At 47.2% G+C, this 26,768-nt stretch overlaps 1 protein-coding gene and 1 non-coding gene across 5 annotated transcripts in view; both read left to right on the forward strand.

Moving 5' to 3' along the window:
• The first annotated feature begins 1,302 nt into the window (after positions 1-1,302).
• Positions 1,303-1,466, forward strand: LOC137526253 (U1 spliceosomal RNA). Its single transcript, XR_011023094.1, has one exon. It is a non-coding gene; the product is annotated as a U1 spliceosomal RNA (small nuclear RNA).
• A 12,587-nt stretch (positions 1,467-14,053) lies between these two features.
• Positions 14,054-26,768, forward strand: part of CORO7 (coronin 7) — a 343,435-nt gene continuing 330,720 nt past the window's right edge. For 3 of the 4 annotated variants that reach the window (XR_011022668.1, XR_011022669.1, XM_068244173.1), the window contains exons 1-2: positions 14,054-14,266; positions 25,577-25,673. Coding sequence is in view for 2 of the 4 variants with exons in the window: in XM_068244173.1 (XP_068100274.1) it covers positions 14,207-14,266; positions 25,577-25,673 (157 nt within the window). In the remaining 2 variants the exon portion in view is untranslated. The remainder of the gene's footprint in view (positions 14,267-25,576; positions 25,674-26,768) is intronic. The other variant, XM_068244175.1, reaches the window with a different exon arrangement.

The raw sequence follows: 26,768 nt of genomic DNA on the forward strand, positions 1-26,768 counted from the left end.
GAGGGAATCTGGCAGCTTTTATCTTTCCGCATGTCTTCCGCCACGCTACCGCCAGCTTCCTCCAGAAAACATCCGCACTTCTATCGCAACAGGCAACTTCTTTATGAATGACCACCCAGAAGTCTTAAGTGCCGCTTGCGGAGAAGAACTGTGTTTTCCCGCACTACCGACTGGTCCTTTATGAATGATAGCCTAAGAGAGATTTTGGTGAGGGCAGATATCAAGGATAAAACATGGGAAGGGGTGGGAAGGGTATCCCGTCTTTGTCCCAAGGAGGATGGGTACCTTCCCTTGTCTTAGCTGCCAGAACTGTCCGAGCCTCCTTAGAGGTGACCATGTCATCCACCCCATTACAGGGAAAATATTAATGGAAATTTTTTATGTGCCACTTAGAGATGGCCAGAACGGTTCGCTAGCGGACAGTTCCCGGTGAATTTACGCTGTTCGCGTTGTCCGCCCCCTATACATCATCATGGAGCCAAGTTTTGATGCCTTACCTCACAGTTTCACTTACCTGGGGCTTCCCCAAGCCCCCTGCAGCCGTCCTGTGCCCTCGCTGCTTCTCAAGTGTGTTCCGGTCCCTGCCACTGCTTAGTTTAGTTTTTTAGCCAACAGAGTTGACCCCCGGCAACCTGTACTGTTCTTTGCCTTCCCGCCGTAATGCGCAGACGCAGTACGGGGACCGGAGCATACTTGAGGAGCGGCGAGGGCACAGGACGGCTGCAGAGGGCTTGGGGAAGCCCCAGGTAAAACTTTTTTTTGCCCAGGGTTAAGGTTCACTTTAAATTGTCTTCCAGTGGATCAAGTGTGCTATTCTTTTCTAAAAATTGTAGGCATACGTATCATATACATTGTTTGGAAAAGTCATGCAAGATGGGATTTTGCTTTCTGCTACTGCAACAGAGAGGACTATAGCGTAATGGTAATGTGAGCCATGGGTGGCAGGCAAGTAGGCACAGCTGCAATATGAGGCTTGGTATGAAGGCAGCAGCAGCTTCCATTGTTACAGAGCACAGTCTTTTGTCCATAACAGGAGTTGGGGGCGGGAGCTTGACTGACGTCATGTTATTCAAATATCCTCGTTGCCCCAGTGCACTCTGGGAAACTGACATATTCACACAGACTTGATGTTTAGATCTAATTCTTACTAATGTTCAGTGCAGCAGAGTATGCTGCATTATGGGTATGTGGACTGTGTGAAAGTACAATCCAGATAAAATGCTCTTTTACCAGTTATAAAGTCTCCCTCTGTTTAGTAGGGTGTGTCCTAACCAGCGACCTCCCTCAGTGTGCCAACAACTCATACTTACCTGGCAGGGGAGACACCATGATCACGAAGGTGGTTCTCCCAGGGTGAGGCTCATCCATTGCACTCCGGGTGGGTTGACCCCTGCGATTTCCCCAAATGCGGGAAACTCGACTGCATAATTTGTGGTAGTGGGGGACTGCGTTCGCGCTTTCCCCTGATCATTGCTGGTTAATAATAGCATTAAGAAATAGGGAAGTGGAGTATAGTACTGTGCTAGCCATTAGAAAAAGCAAGACGTTTTGACTCAGGATAATACCATATAATGGCTAAGTTAGAAGAAAAGGAGTAAGCTTGTGGCTATGAAGCCTTCCTCAGACTTGATTCCTGTATACTGACATCATTTAGAGCAGTGTTTCAAGATTTTATTGGTTTGTACCCCTTTTAAAACCCTGTACTCGCCAAGTACCCCCAGCATAGTAAACATTATCACAAGCACCTCTTGACAAATATATATTTAATTGTAGTACATGATCATTGGTTGTAAACCATTTTCAGGCATTTACTATAGCTTTTAATTAGCTGAAACACTAATTTGGTGTGGTTTTAAATAAGATTCATCATTTTCTAAAACTCTAAATTTGTTATTCTTGGTTAAGTATATTAAGGCCGAGTACTCCCTGGAACCCTCAGAAGTACCCCCTGGGGTACGGCTACCACACGCTGAGAACCTAGGATATAGAACCCACAGCTTATATACACTGGACATTTGTCACTGTCCAGCTGAATGTCCAGTGTATTTAAGCTGTGTGTTCCAAGCTGTGTCAGTCTACAGGATTTAAGTCTGAGGAAGATTCTGGGTGCTTCAGTAGACTGGATTCACAGTAATAACCAGTGGCATAGCAATAGGGGGTGCAGAGGTAGCCACCGCATCGGGGCCCTTGGGCCAGAGGGGCCCCGAAGGGTCCACCCTCTATCACAGTATTAGCTCTCTATTGGTCCTGTGTTGGTAATCACTTCTATAGATGCTTTGAATAGTAGTAATCCTTAACACACTGTTCCTCATCCCTTTCTTGCACCTCTGACACTGTTGTTGTCCTTGGCAGGTTTTGGTGCGCCGTATCAACTGTTATGTATAAAGTGCTTGGGGGGCCCCATGTAAAACTTGCACCGCACCCATAGCTCCTGAGCTACGCCACTGGTAATAACACACGTGCCATGAGTGTGAACTGCAATGGGGACTGAACATAAAAGCCTTCATATAGTGAGGTAGAATAATGTGATCAGTACAGTGGAGTACTGTGAACAGGCTCATCGAATATTGACCGTGAGATGGCATGCAGAATTATTCCGCAACACAACTGATGCAATGTGAACTACACTAATTTATTTCCATTAATAACAAAGATTGCATTATTACTCATTGACTTCATTGGTCTATTACGTAAATTGTTCCAACTTTAAACCCTCCTCCCCAACACACACATCTCATTTTCAATACAAAAAAGCAGGATTTCTGACACTGGTACTGATTTAGTTTAAGTTTTAGTTACGCCATCATATTTTCTATTACAGACAGTCCCATATTTACAAACAACTCCAGTTACAACATTTCAGAGATACATAGTTGGCTTCATGTACAAAATATACCGTATTTGTATAAACTGTTTATAAGTAGTTTAAAACACTTTAAAAGCACATTCAAAACAACCAGAAAACATAGTTTATACTGTATGTCCAAATCCAGAGTTGTCCAAAAGTAAATCTTTTATCCACGTTTCATCATGTTTAATACATGACTCAACGTACAAACAAATTCAATTTACAATCCATCTCCCAGAATGGAACCTGTTTGTAAGTAGGGGACAGTACTGTGTTCCTGTGAACATTCTCAAAGATCAGAGGTGTCCAGCATTTTTGGGACTGCACTAAGCAAATATATATCTCACCAGTTTTAAAGAGACTCTGTAACATTCAAAAGATCCCCTCAGGGGTACTCACCTCGGGTGGGGGAAGCCTCCGGATCCTAATGAGGCTTCCCACGCCGTCCTCTGTCCCACGGGGGTCTCTCCGCAGCCCTCCGAACAGCCGGCGACTGTGCCGACTGTCATTTCAATATTTACCTTTGCTGGCTCCAGCGGGGGCGCTGTGGCGGCTTTCCATTCCGAACTACACGGAAATACCCGATCTCATTCGGGTCCGCTCTACTGCGCAGGCGCAGGAAACTTGCGCCTGCGCAGTAGAGCGGACCCGACGGCGATCGGGTATTTCCGTGTAGTTCGGAGCCGACAGCCGTCAGAGCGCCTGCGCAGGAGCCAGGAAGGTAAATATTGACGTCACCGCTGCCCGGACTCCACGGAGGGCTGCAGCGAGACCCCTGACGGATGGAGGACGGCGTGGGAAGCCTCATTAGGATCCGGAGGCTTCCCCCACCCGAGGTGAGTACCCCCCAGGGGATCTTTTTATGTTACAGTTCCTCTTTAAATGCTGGTGAGTGTTAAAACCAGTCGGTTTTTAAATCTCCTGATTCAATTTTCACAGCACAGCCAGGGAATTATTAGCTCTTCCAGCAGTGTGAGAAAGAACTGGTTTGGATGACTTTTTCTCATACTGGCCCATATGCAATTCACTTTTTCACCCAGGTGATATTTTCACAACTTGTAAATAAAATGCCTTTCAAATCGCCAGCAAGCAAACAAACACCCATATAATGTTGACAGTACGTTTTCACCTACTGTTTGGTACTTTTTCCATTGCAAAGTGCTAAAAAGTTATTTGAATTGAAGCTAAACATTTTTCTCCTAGGAGAAAACTCAGGAGAAAAAAAATTGCATATGGGCCACTGAGTTTTTTTCTTCTCTACAGTTACAGGTTTTGGCATGGAAGCAATTCTATTTGGCAAAATGAGGGCAGATGAGTGAGAGACTAAAAGAAATAGCCCCTGGGTCCTGAGGAGGATGGGTACCTTCCCTTGTCTTAGCTGCCAGAACTGTCCGAGCCTCCTTAGAGGTGACCATGTCATCCACCCCATTGAAGGAAAAACATTAATGGATTTTTTTTATGTGCCACTTAGAGATGGCGCGAGCGCTTCGCTAGCGGACAGTTCCCGGTGAATGTCCGCTGTTCGCGTTCTCCGCCCCCTATACATCATCATGGAGCCAAATTTTGACCCCTTACCTCACAGTCAGCAGACACACGGCAGCCAATCAGCTAGCAGCCTCTCCTAGACCCCCCACCTACCCTATCAAAAATCAGTTGCGGTAGCCATATTGGATTAATTCTCTGCTGGTTGCTGAATGTGGTGGGACTTTTGGCATGGACCCCCCTCCGGCATGCCACAGTCCAGGTGTTAGACCCTTTGAAACAACTTTTCCTTCACTTTTGTGGCCAGAAACAGTCCTTGTAGGTCTTAAAATTCGCCTGCCTATTGAAGTCTTTGGCAGTTCGCATGTACGCAAACATTTGTTTCCTCTATAGGGCGACATTACTTTGAATGCGAACATGCAATTAAAGAGAACCCGAGGCGGATTTATTAAATCTTAATAGGACACACTCTGTGTCCTTCTTCTTCCGCCCCCAGTCCCCCGGACTCGGCTGTCCCTCCGATAAATAGCGACAGGCTAGAGACAATCTGCTTGTTGCTAGCCTGATGTGTACCTGGCAGCTTGTCAATCAGTTTACCCCGCATCGCCTCCCCGCCTCCTCCATAGCATGGCTCCTCCCACCGCTAGCCTCCTCCAATCGGAAACTAAGCCGCGACCCAGGAGTAATTCCTGGGTCGCGGCTTAGCTTCCGATTGGCAGTGCGGTGCGGTCCCCGCCAATCTGCAGTCTGGAACTGGCATTAGGCATTCCAGGGATTCCATAATGCTTAATAAAACTAGTCAGCTGTTGCTGTATTGGGTAAAAAAAAAAAAAAACGGAACAGTCCTAGCATTGTGTCATTCTGACTCTCTTACTTTGGAATTCACAGCGGTGGTCCACTTTAACCAAATTACATCTGGTCATTCTCTTTTGACTTCTCTCCCCAACAAGGTATTTCTGCCTGCGGAACCAGGGCTGTGGAGTCGGAGTCGTGGAGTCGGAGTCGTGGAGTCGGGCAATTTTGGGTGCCTGGAGTCGGAGTCGGGAAAAAATGCACCGACTCCGACTCCTAATGAATTTGTAACTGTAATTAAAATAGAAAATATGATAAAATGTTCTATTTCTCAGATAATAGTCATTAAAAATAATGTATATATACAGTATATATACAGTAATAGCTGTGCTTAGTCCACAAAAATGAAATAAACCAATCAAAATTAGTTACTTGTGCTGCTTCAATAAAGCAGTCCCCGTATTTTTAAGGTCAGATATACATATCCGATTGTGACTGTATATATGATGTGTACACAGGAATCTCTTATATATGTTACGGCCAGAACCCGAAGTTTGGCCACTTCTAGTTCTGGCCGGCCACTTCGGGTTCTGGCCGGCCAATGCGCGAAGTGGCCGCTGCGCTGCGGCCAATGTTAGAAATGGAATGATTCCTCTGACATTAATGTATCTTCTGGCCGCAGCGCAGCGGCCAAACGTAGAACAACTTAGTTCATTTAATGCAATTCAGCCGGCGGCAATGTAACAATTCAAGCCGCCGGCTTTTTCTCTGCATCTTTCTCTCCTTCTCCCCCCCCCCCTCCCGCCTCTCTCGCTCTCTCCTATGGGCAGCCGGGCGGGGACACGAGTGTCTCCCCCCCCCCCCCCCCCCGGAGTCGTTCGTCGCGGCAGGGGAATCCTGCCGTTCTTGCAGAGCGGGTGCTGGCAGAAGCGATGTCTGCAGCCTCCCCGCTCTGCTTTCCTGGTGCGACGAACGACTCCCGGAGACACGCGTGTCCCCCGCCGGCTGCCCATAAGAGGAGGAGAGAGAGGCAGAGAAAAAGCCGGCGGCTTGAATTGTTACATTGCCGCCCGGCTGAATTGCATTAAATGAACTAAGTTGTTCTACGTTTGGCCGCTGCGCTGCGGCCAGAAGATACATTAATGTCAGAGGAATCATTCCATTTCCAACATTGGCCGCAGCGCAGCGGCCACTTCGCGCATTGGCCGGCCAGAACCCGAAGTGGCCGGCCAGAACTAGAAGTGGCCAAACTTCGGGTTCTGGCCGTAACATATATACTAAATAACATCTATGCTGTAAGAATAAAGCCTGATGTGTAGCTGTGTCACTAATATAGATGGTCAATGAGATGGAAATAATTCTGCACTGATGCTGATTTATGCAAATGTATGCACTCCCTTTGCTGATGAAATCAAATAATTTGATATGTTGTTAAAATCTGGTTTGGTGACTACAAATTAAAGGGTACCTGAGACGGATGAAAAGTAAAGTTTTATACATACCTGGGGCTTCCTGCAGCCCCCTTCAGGCTAATCAGTCCCTCGCTGTCCTCCACCACCCGGATCTATTGCTATGAGTCCTGGTAATTCAGCCAGTCAGCGCTGTCCGGCCGCATGCCGCTCCCACAGCCAAGAACATTCTGCACCTGCGCAATAGTGCTGCACAGGTGCGGTATGCTCCTGGCGGCGGAGTGTGTGCATGCGCACTACGCCCGACTGGCTCAAGTACCTGGACTCATAGCAGAAGATCCAGGTGGTAGAGGAGGACAACGAGGGACTGATTATCCTGAAGGCGGCTGGAGGAAGCCCCAGGTATGTATAAAACTTTAATTTCATCTGTCTCAGGTTTACTTTGTTACACAGTAGTACTATACTCTACATATGCACTCCCCACAGAGCTGCAGGGAATCCACTGAGAATGTTGTGCACATTGAATACAGAGGTGTTGTCTGTCACCCATAAACCTTGTTCAGATTGTGCATGAAGAATGTGTAATAGAGGAAGAATCTCCTCATTCCCCTGCAGAGTACCTGCACATCATTCTTACATGTACCCACACTTACATTGCCTAGGGCCTGATAGATGTTCTTTGTTCCGGTTTGTACCTTTTACAAGTACTCTTACCAAGGACTAGTTTTAGTCTAAAGGGAATAGATATAGTAGTCTACATATCCTTCTCACTTCAGTTGTCTTGTAAAATTCCTAAGCGTTGGCAGTTAAGAGACGAATTTCATGTTACATACGTTTGATCAACAAAATTGTAATATGCAAATTAGAGGAGTCGGAGTCGAGGAGTCGGAGTCGGTGGAATCCTAAACTGAGGAGTCGGAGTCGGTGGATTTTTGGACCGACTCCACAGCCTTGTGCGGAACTGCTGCTAATTGTTGCTTTTAGTTTGTCTGTTTTTTTTTGCAACATCTAGTCACTGTTTTGAGTGAGACTCACAAGAGATCAGTAGTTATAAACTTACTAAAATCATGCTATCTGGCACCCACAATAATCCAAAAGTCACAATCACTGTGATCAAATAACCAATACTCCCCCCTCTCCCTTCTGTGCTGCTGTTTGACATGACGATCAGCTGCAGGTTCTGACCTGTATCTGCATTATACATTACCGTGCCAGATCATTATTAATAAGTAGTGTATTCCTAATATAATGCTCAACAAGTGTAAGCTGATTTTCAGCTTTTGTAACGTTTGGATTGTTTAACTCCCCCCTTCACTGAAAGTCACCGAGTCTAAACAAGAAAAGTACAACTTTTTCCATATAGCCATACCTGCTAGCATATTATGGGGTGCAAAGCTGTTGCCGGCTGCTTAGTTTTCAGCGCTACGTGTCGGTCTCTTCATTTTTCTGAGGACTCAATATATGAGCTTAGCAATGGGAGCATATGGTGCCAAGGGGCGGTTCTAACGTTTTTGCCTCCTGAATCACATGATTCGGGTGGCTTCATGGTTGAACCAGTGCCGATGGTGCCACAGCTCCTTTAACAAACGTGGCAACTGTTATTTTCTTAAAGAAGATGGTGGCAGAATCAAGATGACCCTACCTCCTGTAGTGAAATGGCAATGGTATCAACTTGCAAGCAAACTGTATGCAGCTTGGACCTGAGGCATATAAAATTGACTGGGAGATATTCGCTTTATTCCAATCTGCATACAGTTTGCATGCAAGACAGAATTATTGACATATACCATGTCTATGGCTGACCATTAGAAATGGTCAAATGGATGCTAATAATTTTAACTGGTGAAAGTGAACTTTAATTTAAAGTGAACTTTAAAATAAACCTAAAGGGAACAAAGTGCCCCTGGGGGGTACTTACCTTGGCAGCGGGAAGCTATCTGGATTCTGTCACCCCTGTCGTCCTTAGCAGAGGCGATCTAGTGCTGGGACCCCTGAGAAGCAGGGTGGAGTCAGAGTTGGAGCAATTTTTGGATACCTGAAGTCGGAGTCGGTGGGTTTCATGAACGAAGGAGTTGGAGTCGGATGATTTTTGTACCAACTCCACAGCCCTGCAGAAAAGTCAGCTTGTCAGTGCTTGCCGCCGGTGCATGCAGCCGCACTTGCAGTTTTCCACTCAGGCTCCGGGGGGCATAGCCAAGCCCAATAGGGTCCCCTCTAATGCGTAGGCACGAGCCATCTGCGCCTCAGCAGTAGATCGGAACTGATTAGACTCCACTATTACCACCGGAGCCTGACTGGAAAGCTACTAGTGTGCCTGTGCGCAGCAGAAACTGTTATTGTTTTGATTAGTTTAGAGGTGACAGCACTGAATTTGGCCACTGGAAGAGGACCAAGCTTTCTGGATCCTCTTGGCAGAGCAGTTTCTAGGCTAAATTGCACCCAGGGCGAGGGTGTAAAAATTGCGCCCCTCCTTCCCCCCACCCCCGTGGACTCGTGAACCCTTACTCTTTAGGGACAGTCACACAGCCACCGGTCACAAGTAGATCTGCCTACTTACTAATGACCATCCACTCATGCAGGAGGAAGCAGGGACCAGGAAAGCACACAGGTGAAGAGAGCCCGTAAAGCTGACTCCTCCACTGTGCTGCGCACTGACAGCCTGCAGTACCGCTACAGGACATAAGGTGTCATCACGCGGTGGTGACGTGATGATGACCTGATGTCTGACGCAGGCAGCTCAGGAGGAGTCAAGGAAGGTGATCAAGCTGGTAATCTTCTATTTTCTTCCATTTGCCTGCACTGCGCGTCACTAACTCCCTAGCGGCTATGTCCTTCTGCCTGAGCCCCCGTTCTTCAACTTGCTGGTCTGCGCCCAGGGCACCCACTGTTTCGGCTTTAGGTGCCTATAAGCAATCGTTACAAAAACTTGACGATTATGTTCTCATGGCCACACTCCCCTCTATGTATGAGCGCTGCTATATGGTTAACTCATGTCCAGCTCGTGCTTGGCTTTTTGCTCTGTGTATGAACACCTTCATGCTATAGGGTTTCAAAGACTATTTGTGCATGCACAATACGGCTGCAATAATACATTAATAGAAGTTCAGCCACTAAGACACAGATAGTCCTGGGTAGTGTGACAAGAACTGTTCGCTGGCGAACAGTCCCTGTATAGTGACCTCGGGGCTACTTCTTGGCCGGTAGGTCGGTCAGTAGTATGCAGGCGCTGGCTTGGGGCTCGTGTCCTTGATTGCGTGCCCATGGCCGGAAGCGCTCTGTGCATGACATCACACAGCGAGCTCCTGGCCGCAGGCGCTTGATCAAGGTTGCGGGTCAGCGCCTGTGCACTGGACCTCACAGACATGGAAGTAGCCCCAAGGTCACTATACAGGGATTGTTTGCCAGCGAACAGTTCTTGTCATCACTACTGGCCAGTAGTGGTGGGCCTGTGGAGAATCTGGGAAGCTTCTGAAACATAAAGAGGCTTTCCAATATTTAAGTATCTAAAGGAATAGCTGGCTACTATAGCCTTCCCTTTCCTCTATCCAGGGGTGCAGCTAAGGTTTTTGTGGCCCCAAGCGGACTGTAGGAAGTGGCCCTATCCTGCGCCGCGTCGAAAAATGGGCGTGGCTATCCCACATAAGTGGGCGTGGCCATGACATGTGGGTGGAGCTGGAGGGCGGATTGGGGCGGGGCCATTTGCGGGGGAAATGGATGTGGGGGTGATTGAGGCGCCGAAACATGGATTTGGCCATGACTTGGGCTATCATTCATAAAGCATTTCCGCATGCGGAAATGCTTAAAACAGCTGACTTTACCGACCACTCGGCAAAGTCAGCATTCATAAAACCTCTTTCCGCATGGAAAAATGACACTACCGAGCACAGTGATAAATCACCGCCTTGTGCGATGATTATCAGTACAAATGTAGCAAAATGTTAATTCATAAAGATCACCGCAAGCGGTGTAAGGTCGGGAAGTTCCGCTCCCTCTGATGTGGCGATACCAATGTAAATGAATGGAGACACACAGACCTCCCAGGCAGCTGCAGCAGAGCGGAACACGGAGAAATGTATCAACTCGGCAGCTTCCGTGTCTCCGCAAGCCTACCGCCTGTCTACCGCCAGCTTAGCTCGGGGAATCTCCGCACTGCTTCCGCACACGGATACATCTTTATGGATGCCCACCCAGAAGTCTAAAAATCCGCCAGCGGTGTTTTCCCGCACTGATTCTCTTTACCGACAGCCTGTTCATGAATGATAGCCATTGTATGGGCGGAGCTTAACCGTAGCACAGCAAATATAGCCAACTATGACCATTAAATAATAAATGCAGCAACAGTTACCCCAGACACCAGAAAATAAAAACGCAATTTGTGCAACATTTCAGCAGAAACCAAACAGAATTTGGGCCACATTTCAGCAGAAATCAAACGCAATTTGGGCCACATTTCAGCAGAAATCAAACGCAATTATGGCACATTTTCAGCAGAAATCAAACGCAATTATGGCACATTTTCAGCAGAAATCAAACGCAATTATGGCACATTTTCAGCAGAAATCAAACGCAATTTGGGCACATTTTCAGCAGAAATCAAACGCAATTTGGGCACATTTTCAGCAGAAATCAAACGCAATTTGGGCACATTTTCAGCAGAAATCAAACGCAATTTGGGCACATTTTCAGCAGAAATCAAACGAAATTTGGGCACATTTTCAGCAGAAATCAAACGCAATTATGGCACATTTTCAGCAGAAATCAAACGCAATTAGGGCCACATTTCAGCAGAAATCAAACGCAATTTGGGCACATTTTCAGCAGAAATCAAACGCAATTAGGGCACATTTTCAGCAGAAATCAAATGCAATTAGGGCACAGTTCAGCAGAAATCAAACGCAATTAGGGCACATTTTCAGCAGAAATCAAACACAATTAGGGCACAGTTCAGCAGAAATCAAACACAATTAGGGCACAGTTCAGCAGAAATCAAACACAATTAGGGCACAGTTCAGCAGAAATCAAACACAATTAGGGCACAGTTCAGCAGAAATCAAACACAATTAGGGCACATTTTCAGCAGAAATCAAACACAATTAGGGCACAGTTCAGCAGAAATCAAACACAATTAGGGCACAGTTCAGCAGAAATCAAACAATTAGGGCACAGTTCAGCAGAAATCAAACACAATTAGGGCACAGTTCAGCAGAAATCAAACACAATTAGGGCACAGTTCAGCAGATATCAAACGCAATTAGGGCACATTTTCAGAGCTGCAAAAAGAAAAGAATGTACTCACCTGGCACTGGCAGAAGTCTTCTCTCTTCGTCTCCTCTCCTGGCCGGCTCCTCAGGCGCGCAGTTCCCACGGAGCTCCCTCCCTCCTCCAATCTCCCGCGCTGATTGAATCAGGGCTACGGGAAGATGGCCACCCGAAGCCCTGTACTGGACGCATAATCTCCAGAGCAGGGCTTCGGCGGCGGCCATCTTCCCGTAGCCCTGCCCTACTCTGCTCTGCCAGCCCCGCGGGGCTGCGGAAAAACAGTGACGTCACGCCGACGTCACTGAGCCGCCGAGGCCCCTACGATCTTGAGGCCCCAAGCGACCGCTTGGTTCGCTTTATGCGTCGCGGCACCCCTGCCTCTATCCAGCCCGCCATTGCAGCGCCATCCTCACTTGTAGCTATTCCACTGAATAGCTCTTCAAAACTCCTTGGTAACTCGGTTCTAAGGACTACTTGGAAATGTGAGTAGTTCCCAAGATTTCCCGAGAAGTTCTGAAGAGTTATTTGACCGAGCTACACCTTGGGACTTTTGCTAGATCCAGGGCTGTGGAGTTGGTACAAAAATCATCCAACTTCGACTCTGCAGTTTATGAAACCACCAACTGCGACTCCAGGTACCCAAAATAGTTTTGACTCCGACTCGGGAGGGACGGAGGACCAGGAAGGATTTATGTTATCCAGAACCTTTCTTCTGCTTGGGTAAGTATCTAACCTGAAGTGAGCTTCCTCATTTCAGGTTTAGGCTACGTTCACAGTACCCATTGTGTTTTCCTGTTACAGCAGGAAAGCAACGGATCGGGACCGCACCTTACTCTTTGCATTGCATACAGTCAATGAAAAAAAATGCTTCACTGTTTTGCAGTAACAGCCTGCATCAGAGCAAGATCATCCACAAGGCAACCTAAGCAGATGCTTGGGGCCTAGTGGGTGTCTAGGGGTCCACCTGCCACCTTCTTTGACCTCTCTTCACTGCAGTTTACCAAAAGACAAGTGTGTGAGTTACAAATCTACTACATTTTAATCCGTCTCTGGACTGCATTATTATTATTTATATAGTGCCGACATGCAACACTGTACAGAGTATATTGTCTTGTTACTCAACTGTCCCTCAAATGGGCTCACAATCTAATCCCTACCATAGTAAAATGTCTATATATGGTATGTATGTACAGTATTGTGTAATGTCTGTATCGTAGTTTAGGACCAATTTTAGGGGGAAGCCAATTAACATATCTGAATGGTTTTTTTTTTAGGATGTGGGAAGAAACTGGAGAGCTTGGAGGCAGAGCTGGGACAAGGTCCTCCAACACCCAAGGCTGAGACACCGAAGTGCGCCCCTCCAGTCACACACTCATTGCTATTAGAGGCATCCCAGCCCCCCCCCCCCCCCCCCCTTAATTTCTAGTTATCTGGCTTGCAGTCACTGCCATATAGCCCCTTTTCTTATTGCTCTCTGCTTCAAACACAATAGGGAAATGATAGCTGAGCGAGTTGTGCATCCCTGTCTACACTGTGCCCTGAGGCTGGAGCCTCTCTCGCCTCTGCCTGGCTTGGAGGAAACCCACACAGACACAGCCCGGCTTGGAGGAAACCCACACAGACATAGCCCGTCTTGGAGGAAACCCACACAGACATAGCCCGTCTTGGAGGAAACCCACACAGACACAGGGAGAACATACAAACTCTGTGCAGATAGTGCCCTGGCTGGGATTCAAACTGAGAACCCAGAGCTGCAAGGAGAGAGTGCTAACCACCACGCCACCATGCTGCCCCTTGCAGTGTGCTATATTATGCCACATGCTGATTTACCATCACTTTACCTTGTGCCTTGCAGTGCGGCAAGCTGTGTTCCAAAGTGGCCAGATTATGCTGCACCACAATGAACATAGCTTCCTTTTAAAAACCTGTATACAACTTGGAAGTCAAGCTGCTGCTGAATAAAATGTACTTCCTGCCAATTTTCATTGGTGAGTGAAAATTGAGTAAAGGTTATATTTTAGTTTTTTTTTCCCCCTTTAAAAAGTCATCGTTGTAAAAATACTTAAGAATCATTTGACCCATAAACATGCATATTACTTCAGTAATGGAACTTGGCAAAAGTAGCCTTGAGGCATGAATACAACATGGCTGAGCACGTCTGCCTGCTTTATAATTATGTACCGTATGTGAGTTGTTGCAGCACACAGGATAGCCGAGTAGAGGATCTGTCAGGCTGGAGCAATCGAGCGCCGCTGTCATCGCTGGATGCTGTCTCTGGGGCGGGGAGGGACTCCAGGGAGAGAGGCAGAGAGGAAGAAGAGAGACAGCTAAGCACAGAGTGACATACTGAGACTCAGGGACCGGGCGTGACAGTCACAGGGGAGAGGAAGGGACAGCCTGCCTGTCTGCACCAGACATGAATCGATTCAAGCCATCCAAATTCAAGAACTGCATCCCCATAATCCCCAAGAAGGAGGTGAGCCGGGGAGGAGAGGGTTAACCCAGCTGTGCACGTGAGTGGGCAGAGGAGCCCCCCCCCCCCCCCCCCGATCCCTGTATATGGCAGCCATGTGACACCACATCTGTGCAGCTCTGGAGGCTCCCTGCATCTGCTGTCTGATGGAAATGTCTTGGGAGGAGTACAGGCTGGTGTGGGCAGGAGGGGGTTAAGCTGCCTGTTGCTCTGGGTGGGAGAAGAGGGGGTCTATGGACCTGCTATATGCACATGTGTGTCTGGCTGTCTGCATAGGGAGGACACACCTGTGTTGGGGCTGCACATGCCTGAGTGCATGTCTGCATTGATTGCTGACTTCCAGTGCTGTCAACCTTTGGACTATTAGGATATAAATCATTCCAACTTCTATAGAAAGTAGTGAGATATTGAGCAGAGTTCAGTAACTTCTAACAGCCAGTGAGGACTCCTTTCACTACTGTCACGTCTGTGCAGGGATGAAAGCTGTGCCCAGCCACAGAAATAGGTGAGTATGAGGGGGATGGGGGATCCCAACTTCAAACCTTATTCTTCTTCAGAAAATTGAATTCCTCTTTGCTATGGGCAAATACTATTCCGAATGAGTGGTCAATTCCTTGACAGATGATCAATGCAGCTGTTGGTTGTTAATAGAGATGGTCAGTAGGGATGATCAATGAGATGCAAATATTTCCAAGTTCATGCAGATTTTTTGTAAATTTTTTATGCAAATATATGCAGTTTGAAAATGGACCAATCAATTTAAACCTTGTTGGGGCTTGATTGGTCCATTTTTAAGGTGCATAAATTTGAATACAATTTTACTACAGCCGGCATTCGCTCGGAATTTTTGCATCTCAGTTATGTTAATGAGATGCTAATTGTGACAGTAGCTGAGCTGACATTATACTATTAGATTTGGGGTAGATCACGGAAATGACTGATAACTTACAAATATCGATCATTTAACAGTTGCACCGCTTTGCACCCTTGTGGTTTAGACAGGATGGCGCTAGTCTAGTTTAGTGGACCCAGCAGGAAACCTCATAGGGAAATATTGCAAATGTGATTGGGTGCACAGCACCCTCCCAAACTGCTAGGTTTCCGATAGGTTGTAGTAAACTGCACTTGCACTGTTCAGCCAATTACAAAACTTCATGCTGTAGAAGGTGTTGTGATTGGGGAAATGTTCCCTATGAGGTTTCCTGCTGGGTCCCCTAAACTAGACTAGCACGACGAGATTTCGGCTGGGCGCACACTTAAAGGATACCCGAGGTGAGAGGTAAATGGAGGGTGCCATATTTATTTCCTTGTAAACAATGCCAATTGCCTGGCAGCCCTGTTGATCTTCTGGCTTAAGTAGTGTCTGAGTCAAAACCCTGGAACAAGCATATGGCTAATCCATTAAACCTGAGTCAGAGTACCTGTTCTGCTGCATGCCTGTTCAGGGTCTATGGCTAAAAAAAAGTATTAGAGACACAGGGTCAGGTGGACTGCCAGGCAACTGGTATTGTTTAAAAAGAAATAAATATGGCATCCTCCGTCCATTTACCTCTCACCTCGGGTATCCTTTAAGTGTGCAACACCATGGCCATTTGTTTTGCACTGCAAACGTGTTTTCATTGCGCAATTGTTTTGTTTTGGGAATGCGTCTTTCATAGGATATGGTGCTAGTCTACTTTAGGGAACCCCGCTGAAAACCTCATAGGGGTGCTGTGATTGGAGAACATAAGTTACGCCCACACTTTTTTGCCAATCAAAACACTTGTGCTGTAAGAGGGTGCTGTGATTGGAGAATTGTTCCTTATGAGGTTTCCTGCTGGGTCCTCTAAAGTAAACTAGCACCTAGGAATTATTTATCTTGTAAAAAGGATAAATAGGATTTATTAAGCTATACACGCTGTTGGCATGTGTTAGCTAGATGCATGCAGCCATTTTTTTTATACTGTAAAGTGGATACAAAAATAAAAACGCAAACTGATGCAGAACAAATGCTCAATCTTCTGGGTGAAATAGCAAGACACTAGAACTGCGGTGTTCCATGTGCGTCACTACCGGCAAAACTCTGCCAATTAGTCCTGGTGTGCACCCAGTCTTCAGGGAAAAATGTGACTTTGTACTGCCCAATGCGGTACAAAGCTATGCGAACATCCGTTATCAGTTGTGTATTGCGCCGGCACATGACCACCCTCTCCCTCCTGACGCTCATATCAGTCGGGCAAAAAAAATCTGATCCGAATGTAATCGATGACTTTATTGTAATATGAAACAAAAAAAAAAAATGTTTCAATAGATTTTCTCGAGATTCAATGTTTATATCAAATCAAATGTCTAAACTACTACAAATATTGATTAGTGTGTGGGCCCCTTAGCGCAAAGTTCAGTACCAGTAATATTGCTGTGTTCTGCCTGTGCACAGCAGTGTTACTGGGGGGTTTGTGTAGTGGGCCTGATGTGGAGGAAGTGGAAAGCTGGGATACACTAGAAAATTCTTAGGAATGGGGCCCACCGGAAATCCAGAATCACTGAGTGAGTGCACATTGCATTCCGATCGCGTGTGCGTTGGGCGCTTTTTGGCACATTCCCCCCCTTCCCGGCAATTTCTGTGAGTTGGGCGGTTTTGGTAAGCGTTTTTGTAATTCCGTTTTTTTCACTTCCTGGAAGTGAACGCTTTGATCTGGAAAAGAATAAATGCAATGAATTTATTCTTAACGCTCACGCAATCGCTGCACAAAGCAATTTTTTTGTGTGTGTGTTTTTTTTAAATAAACTTTATTATACTTACCAGGTGTCCTGATGTCTGGCTTCTGTCTGTAGTCCTGCCCCTGTGGAGTCGGTTCAAAAATCATCCAACTCTGATTCCGACTCCTCAGTTTATGAAATCTCCGACTCCAGGTACCCAAAACAGCTCCGACGCCTTGACTTCGACTCCTTAGTCTAATACTTACCAGGGATGTGGATTTGGAACAAAAATCATCCGAATCCAACTCCCGACTCCTACTCCTCAGTCTATGAAACCAACGACTCAGACTCCACAACCCTGCTCTTAAAGAGAACCCGAGGTGGGATTTAATTATGTTAGTGGGGCACAGAGGCTGGTTGTGCACACTAACACCAGCCTCTGTTGCCAGCACAATGTTTACCTCTGCGCTGTCAGTCAGTGCCGCTCCTCCGCATCGGCGCTACCCGCCCGCATCACTTCCCTCCTATCAGCGGGAGGGAAGGGACACGGGCGGGTAGCACCGATGCGGGGGAAGTGCTTAGGTAAACCTTGTGCTGCGGGGGGTATAGCGGCGCGCAGGGGAGTCTTGGAGGCACACCATGGGGCAACAGAGGCTGGTCTTAGTGCGCACAACCAGCCTCTGTGCCCCAGTAACATAATTAAATTCCACCTCGGGTTCTCTTTAACCACTTAAGGACCGGGCTGTGTTTTAGAGATCTGTGCTGCACAGATCGTGAATACAGCAGGGCGATCAGACTTCCCAGCCTCCCCCCCCCCCTTTTTTCCCCACTAGGGGGATGACCTGCTGGGGTGGGTCTGATCGCTGCCGCTCTGTGTGGCCGAGCGGGGGGGGGGGGGGGGGTTGGGGGGGGGGCTCCTCAAAGCCCCCCTCCGCAGCGGTTTCGCCCTCCCTACCTCTTCCGCCCTCTCGCTCTGGCTGTGCTGTGCGCAGGACGGATATCCGTCCTGCGCATTGTAGGATAGGCTTCAGCCTATCAAATGACGGCAATCCCCGGCCAATCAGAGGCCGAGGATCGCCGATCTGCCCCGTATGATGTAAACAGCGGGGATTTCCTCCCCGCGTGCTTACATTTTGCCGGCGAGCCGCGATCGACGGCTCTCCGGCTGTTCACGGAGACACCCTCCGTGAACTGACATGGAAAGGCAGCTCGATCGAGCGGCCGTTTCCATGGTAACCCACTTAAGACCTGCTGACGCCTATGGGCGTTAGCTGGTCGTTAAGTGGTTAAAGGAAGAGGTCATAGGTGCTTCTCTAGGACATCAGAGAAGTGCCTGTGATCTGTTCTGCTAGGGGGCGGGGCCACGGACGGAAGCCGGCCATCGGGACACCCGATAAGTATAATTCTAATCTAATAAAAAAGGCTGTGCTGTCACAAGCACAATGTCCACCAACGTTTATAATGCAAAAAACCTTCCAGCACTACAGTGGGATCGCTGTCACACTTTTCCAGTTTAGAATTATCTCAAGGCTGCTGGACTGCGCTCTCCACTTCCTATAAATGACAAAAAGACTTCACATAGTGTAACTCTGCAATGCCCAGTTCACACACAACACCCGTGTCTCAGTGAATAGTGCAACACACGTGATCACACGTTCTTTGCCAGGTTGCGCTCACCAGATCGTGGCCACCTCAAACAGGTGGGTCTAGCGTTCAAAGCAATCTCCACAGGCACTTAATACTGTCCTTCACCTTTTTTCTTTAATAAAATTTCCTCCAATATAAAACATAAAAGCACACTAGTGTAATATTGTTAAAAACTTGTAAAGCGCCCGCGCATAGAATGCGCACTCACGTAATTTCCGCTTGTATATTGGCACATCACAAACAGATCAACAGCGAGGTCTGCCCAGCGTTAGGTGGATGAACGGCGTCCCGTTTCCCTAGCCCCTTTCCGCGGCGTTCCTTCTGCTCTCTCGTGCGCTCAGCAATGTGCTCAGATGTCCCGGTAGCTACCTCGAGTGATGACAGACGCGCTGGACGTGGCTCCAATGTACAAGCGGAAATTACGTGAGTGCGCATTCTATGCGCGGGCGCTTTACAAGTTTTTAACAATTTTACACTATTGTGCTTTTATGTTTTATATTGGAGGAAATTTTATTAAAGAAAAAAGGTGAAGAACAGTATTAAGTGCCTGTGGAGATTGCTTTGAACGCTAGACCCACCTGTTGTTTGAGGTGGCCACGATCTGGTGAGCGCAACCTAGCAAAGAACGTGTGATCACGTGTGTTGCACTATTCACTGAGACACGGGTGTTGTGTGTGAACTGGGCATTGCAGAGTTACGCTATGTGAAGTCTTTTTGTCATTTATAGGAAGTGGAGAGCGCAGTCCAGCAGCCTTGAGATAAGTATAATTAACTTTATAATAAATCTCAAATCGCTCGGCCCCAAATCGCTTCAAAATTGCTTTTCAAAGCGACTTTGTAGCACTTCTATATTTAGCATTGAGCGCAAAATGCTGCATGTCCTGTGATTGTGGGTAAACCTAATTGTAATCACACTAGTGGCTTCAGCCCCATTCATATACATTGGCAAAAGCATTTTTTTGAATCGATGGTAATCGTTGGCGATCTAGAAACGCTGCCAAAAACACCCTAGTACGTCCCAGCCCTGACACTGAATATATAGGTCAGCGTTCTTTAGCCAGGAACTTGTCATGACAAGGAAGTAGTGAACAGAGTTCCAGACAAGACTGTATGTCATTATGAGTTGTCTGCGTTTTGAAATAATATACGCTACATGTTCATTGTGATAAAACGACCCTCATGTATAATATAGCCAGTAAACTCCTGCTGCCTTTACCAGTGGATCAGATTCCATGCTTCTGGGTCTGGTTATTATATTACAGAAGCAGCACTGCTATTACTCTGCTATATGGAACAAGCATAGCTATGGTGGCACTGCAAAGGGTGGTGATTCCTGTAACCTATAGCAACCGAGCTATAGGTTGCACTGAGCTGGTCTCTAGGGGTTACGGAGGACCACTGCTGTTGGCATTGTGCAGCCCATACTGGCATTGCGGATCAGTGCTGTAGGAGCTGTCAGTGTTGCCACCCACTCACTTCTCACTTGTGAATTGAAATTCCTTCTGTCAGGCAGGAAGTCAAGTTCTTTCCACAGTGAAAGCTCTTGGCGTGCCTATTTATATTACTATATACGCCGGTATATTCATCTCCTCAGGACTCGTGATTCCTGTATATGAGGAGAGAGACATCTGAATAGTGCTGAGCTGCTGGTTTCCGGTGTCTTGTTTGTACATTTCATAAGATTCTCATTTCCTCCTGCGCTTCCTATGCTGCTTGGCACCCTCAGTTGCAGCATGTACCCTGTCTGGGCTGACTCTTCACAAATTTCCATACATTTTTTTTTCCCCCCAGAAATGCTTGGAATGTAGCTACTTTCTATATACTGGTGCATTGTTCGAGTCTGTTTAGAAGGATTGTACACCCGGCGTTTGGCCATGTTTGTGCATGTTTTCCTGTGACTTATTTTCTTCACAGTCCTCAGGCAGCAAATGCCACATTTGTTTGGAGACTGTTGACCATAATATAAGGATGCTCCTCTGTATTGGCACAGTGCCGTGAACCAGAGTTTTGCACAGTAGCATTTTATGAACATTTAAATGCCTCTGGGTGGGGGTGGCATTCTATCATCTCCTATTTTTGGGGGCGCCTTGGTGAGAGTGCAAAGTTGACCCCAAAATTTAGACAGGCTGGTTTTACACTTAAAAATTTGTGATGCAGTCTGAGTACTGTAGATATTAGACTTCATATGAATCTGCGCTATGGTCTGGCGACAGGGTCATATGCATAGACACACCCCTGTACCCATCTAGTCCTCTCATATATGGACTTGTTGGGAGATAGGTTTCCTACCCCAAAAATTATTCCTCTCACATTCCAAAAACATGCAGATAAGTTAAATGGCTTCCCCAAAAATTGTCCCTGGACTATGATACATACACTACACAATACATACATAGACAAATGACTATGGTAGGGATTAGATTATGAGTATGAGCCCCTCTAAAGGGATAGTTAAGTGACCGTATACCCTGTACAGCACTGCAGAAGATGTTGGCATTATATAAATACTAGATAATAATATGTATTTTCTTTCCCCTTAAAGGGGAACTTCAGCCTAAATCAACATACTGTCATTAACCACCCTGGCATTCTATTTTGTGCGGCTGGTGGCTTTTTTTTTTTTTTTTTTTTTTTTTTTTTTTTTTTTTTTTTAAGGCTATTTTTTAGTGTAGCTAGCACTAGGCCAGCTACACTCCCCCCCCCCCCCCCCTCCCCCAAGTCCCCCGGCACTGTTTCTCCCCCCTCCGCTCGCCGCGGGCGATATTTACCTGGCCGTGATCCCGCGATGGCCGAGACTTCTGCCATAGCTTCAGGCATTGCTATGGCGATGATTGGACATGACGTCCGATCACCGCCGTAGCGACCCTTGGAGGCCTTGGAGAGGCTGCGTTGGCGCGGGCTCCCGGGGGGGGGGGGGGGTTAAGCAAAAAGTGCGGTGATCGGGGGGATCAAAGCGGGCCGGCGGCGATCGGAGGGGTGATGTAGCTAGCCAAGTGCTAGCTACACCCCCTCCGAAAATTTGGGCCAGAAAGTCCCTCCAGGGGCTGAGAAATACACCGCGGCAGTAATGAACGAGCTGAGCTCGTCATTACAGCCAAGGTGGTTAAGTTACATTAGTTATGTTAATTAAAATAGATAGGTAATCTCTTACCCACCCTGTTTTAAAAGAACAAGCAAATGTTTGTGATTTCATGGGGGCAGCCATCTTTTTCGTTGAAAGGAGGTGACAAGGAGCATGAGACACAGCTCCAACTGTCCTGTGTCCTGATCAGCCCTCCCAGCTGTGCGCACTAGGCTTCAAATCTCAAATCAAAATAAAAAAAAAATAATTTGCACCAAAACAGCAGAACGAGAACAACATCAGAAATCTCATCATGCTTTGCACAGCATCAGGGGAGAAATGCCTGGGCAGTTTTCTTCTGTGCAGCTAAAAATGAGGCTTGGGTAAGAAAAACAAAGTTCTGATGCTGTGAAACTGTTAAAGAAAAACCAAGCCTTTTCAGTGCTGCTTCGTAGATTTTTTAGTTTGGAGGTTCACTTTAAGGACCAGAAACTTCTGGTTTAAAAAACGGTGCTTACTGAGATCAAGCTGCTACCGCTGTCCACGCCGTTGTCCAATCGCTGTAGCCCCCTTGCTCTGCCGGCCCTATGACGGCAGAGCTCCCTGAGCCAGCCAGGAGCCAAATTCATTGGCTCGTGACTCTATCATCAATGTAAGCCAGTGGGATTGGCTCACAGAGGTCACGGGGTCATGAGTCAATGAAATCGGTTCATGACCGGCTCAGAGAGCTCTGCCGTCATACCGATTGAAATCTATGCCCTGGCAGGAAAGCGTAGATTTTAACCAGTGTAGTCTGGAAGCGGTTAAAGAATACCTGAGGTGGAATTTACTTATGCTAGTGGGGCACAGAGGCTGGTTGTGCACACTAACACCTGCCTCTGTTGCCCCATGGTGTGCCTCCAGGACCCCCCTGCGCACCGCTATACCCCCCGCAGTGCTGGCGACACGCAGCGTGCCGCCAGCACAATGTTTCCCTTCCCTCCCGCTGATTGGAGGGAAGTGATGCGGGCGGGTAGCGCCGATACGGAGGAGGCGGGGGAGCGGCGCTAACAGTCAGGCAGAGGTAAACATTGTGCTGGCGACACGCTGCGTGTCGCCAGCACTGCGGGGGGTATAGCGGCGCGCACGGGGGTCCTGGAGGCACACCATGGGGCAACAGAGGCTGGTGTTAGTGTGCACAACCATACTCTGTGCCCCACTTGCATAAGTTAATCCCACCTCGGGTTCTCTTTAACGAGGCAACTACCATTTTGAGAAGGTTAGAAGTGGCAGCTTGTCTGGTGTTAACCTTTTGTTGGTTGATCATTACAAGCAGTGCTTTTGGATAGTGAACTGGTTAAGGGCTCTGCCTCTGACACAGGAGACCTGGGTTGGTATCTTGGCACTACCTGTTCAGTAAGCCAGGGCAGGCGCTTCCATAGAGGCAAAGGTGGCAATTGCCCCAGGGCCCCCGCATCCATGGGGGCCCCCAAGTGTCCCCCTTTTACTCAAAGTATATGGCTCATATGCCGGGATACACCTGCGCGCTTCCCGTGGCTGCCGCAAGCCAGATTTCCCCCCCCCTCGCTCGCTTCTCCCCTCGAGCGCTGCCCCACTGCAGTGTAATAAAGTCAGTGGGAGAGAGACACACTCGCCTCCTGAACGATCCAGGCGGTACAGCTCCCGTCTGTCTGCCCTGTAGTGATTGTCCTTCACTTCCTGGTAAGCCGTTCAGGCACTAGAGCTGAAACGGATTAGCAGGAAGTGAAGGACAATCACTACAGGGCAGACAGACGGGAGCTGTATCGCCTGAATCGTTCAGGAGGTGTGTGTCTCTCTCCCACTGGGGGGGGGGGGGGGTGATCTGGTGTCGGGGGCCCTGGATTTGCCCCTGGGCCCCATTTTAGCTAGAACCAGCCCTAGTAAGCCTGTACCTATTCAGTAAGGAATCCTTGGGCAAGACTCCCTAACACTGCTACCGCCCATAGAGCATGCCCTAGTGGCTGCAGCTCTGGAGCTTTGAGTCTGCCAGCAGAAAAACGCTATATAAATGTTATTTGTGTTGTCTTGTGACAATTACACTGTGTATGATTGCTGTTGTAGATGGTGGAGAGCTGAGGCTCCTGTACTGTACAGGAATTGTTGGGATAGAAGACTGAGCCATTGTGTCACAGCTTGTCTCCTGTCCGTCAGCACGCTGTGTATCAGCATTCAGTACACACAGGTCTGTTTATCGGTGTAGAATGTATGGAATCCAGGAAGAGGGGATTGAGTCAGCTGCTGGATACAGCACAGCCGGGACACAGACCACTTCATGTCACACAGAAACCAGGACAGAACTAATTGTGCTATAAGGAGACGCTTCTGTCCTCAGAGGAGCTGATGCGCAGCTCACAGTCCTAAAATAAATCTTCACCTCATACCTCAGGTTCAGGCATTTTTAAAAAAATGTTTAATTGAACATTTTAAGTTGTGCATAATACAGCGCCTGCAGTGCTGTGTCCGAAATCCTCATACCCTCCTTAGTGACCGCCAGCTGCCTGCTCACCTAACTACCCCCCATCCCCACACACACGCACACGCACACACACACACACACCATTCAGTCTCAAGCCATACTTCCCTACTAATGACTAGGAATGCTCAATGAGATGCTAATAATTCCAAGTTGAAACAAATTTTATGGAGATTTTATCTGAAACGGGTCATTTCGGCGCCCGCTCAGTCCTGGATTTGGGAGCCGCAACTAAATCTCTGTAATTCGGGTGGCAGCAATAGCCAAATTACGTCTTTAAATGGAAAAATTTGGTAATCAATGGGATATAACAAATATATTACCTTGCGCAGGGAGAGCCATCTATCGTTGTGCAGCAGAAGAGCACAGCAATTACCAGGGCTGTGGATTGGGTACAAAAATCGTCAGACTCTGACTCCTCAGTTTGTAAAACCACCGACTTCGACTCCAGGTACCCAAAACTGCTCCTCCACTCTGACTCCTTACAGTAGTCTAATACTTACCAGGGCTGTGGGGTTGGTCCAAAAATCATCCGACTTCGACTCCTCAGTTTGTGAAACCACCGACTCTAACTCCAGGTACCCCAAAGTTCTCCCGACTACTCAGCCCTGGTAATTGTGTTCTGCTCACGGCTGTTGAGTCAGAGTCGAGGAGTCAGAGCAAATTTGTGTACCTGAAGTCGAAGTCGATGGGTTCAGATGATTTTTGTACTGACTCCACAGCCCTGGTTCTACTAGTGCTGTCCTGCACACTAATCCAGAAGTCAGGGAGTGGCCAGGTGGGGTAAGACACAGTGGTGCCTACTTAGTGTAACCTAACAGCGCTGAAGAAGTGCTAAAGCAGCATAATTTGCTTTGAGTGTAACAGTGTTCTCCCCAGGCTCTTTTAGCCCTGCTAATTTTGGGGAGCACCCGGCTGTCATCCTCTCACCTCCTCATCCTGTAAGCAGAGTTGTGCCCCACCCAGCTACTTTTTCATGCTACCCGGCTGGAAAAAAAAAAATTCTGGGGAGAACACTGTATAATATATTTCTTACCAGGGCTGTGGAGTCGGTACAAAAATCTTTCGACTCCAACTCTGACTCCTCAGTTTCTGAAACCACGACTCGAACTCCGACTCCGGGTACCCAAAATGGCTCAGACTCCGACTCCTCAGTTTATGAAATCAACGACTCCGACTCTGGGTGCCCAAAATTACCGGTACTCCGACTCCGACTCCAACTCCGACTCCACAGCCCTGTTTCTTACAGAGAGAAAGTTCACCTGGTATGGATATCCTTTAATAATAATGAGCCTTGACCTTATGTAATGTTTAAACGAGGTGTTTCATCAGGGGACAATATAGGAGAGTGGCTTTAGAAGATCAAGAACAAAGTTTTGTCTGTATATCTTTATTTTGTAATTTTTTCTTTCTTTGTTTGTTTTTGTTTTAGGGATGGATTGGGGACATCGGGGGAGCCTCATCATCTACCAACGGGAACAACATCAAGTGTGGGCACAGTCGTATCGTCTACAACACTGACAGTGCTGGTAGGTGTACTTCCTGTATGTACGAGTCACAGGAGACAGCAGTATATGTCGGGGTACTTGTGGTCACACCCTGCATATACCTTTTATAATCTCATCTAAGCTGTATTTCTTGTGATGCTTCATATATATTCTTAATCGAATTTAAAGGGAATCTGAAGTGAGAGGGATATGGGGGCTGCCATATTTATTTCCTTTTAAACAATGCCAGTTGCCTGGCAGTCCTGCTGATCTCTTTGGCTGCAGTAGTTTCTCAATCACACACCTGAAACAAGCCTGCAGCTAATAGTCAGACTTGGGTCAGAGCTCCTGATCTGCATGCTTGTTCAGGGTCTATGGCTTGCGGTCCTTTCACACTTGTCTTCACATTGCACAAAACCGGTGCATACCGGCGTAGCAGGTACTGACACCGTAATGTACTACATGCAATGTGTTATGCACAATGTGTGTGTTTCCCCCAGAAGTGTAAAATGGGTATGGTCAATGGGGTGAAAGTGATTTCTTCCAACGTTCATATTTTATGTAAATTATATGCAGCTTGAACGTGGACCAATAAAAATTGGCAGGAAGTTAATCTGATTGGTCCAATGTCAAGCTGCATAGAATTTGCATTAAATGTGAATGTTAGAAGAAATTTGCACCTCATTGATCATCCCTAGTGATGAATACTTCCATTGCATTGTATGCCTCTCCACACGATAACATGGCAGGGCAGGGCTAGAGGGATTTGAATACTGGCCCTTAAGCAGGTTTGAGAAAAAAAATTTGTACAGTTGCTTTTGTACAGTTTATTAATCGAAGTTCTGATTGGACATGTTGGACAATCCCTATGCGATGGGGGTGGGGCAGACGTGATTTAGGATTGATGGCCCAGAATGTTGCACTACAATGAGCAGGACAACACTTATGGTTTGATCAATGCTTTATAGATTTCAGCTTAAAGGATACCCAAAGTGACATGGGACATGATGAGATAGACGTGTATATGTACAGTGCCTAGCACACAAATAACTATGCTTTGTTCCTTTTTTTTCTTTCTATGCCTGAAAGAGTTAAATATCAGGTATGTAAGTGGCTGACTCGGTCCTGACTCAGGCA

This window comes from Hyperolius riggenbachi, chromosome 7 (assembly GCF_040937935.1).
Source record: "Hyperolius riggenbachi isolate aHypRig1 chromosome 7, aHypRig1.pri, whole genome shotgun sequence".
Classification (NCBI taxonomy): Eukaryota; Metazoa; Chordata; class Amphibia; order Anura; family Hyperoliidae; genus Hyperolius; species Hyperolius riggenbachi.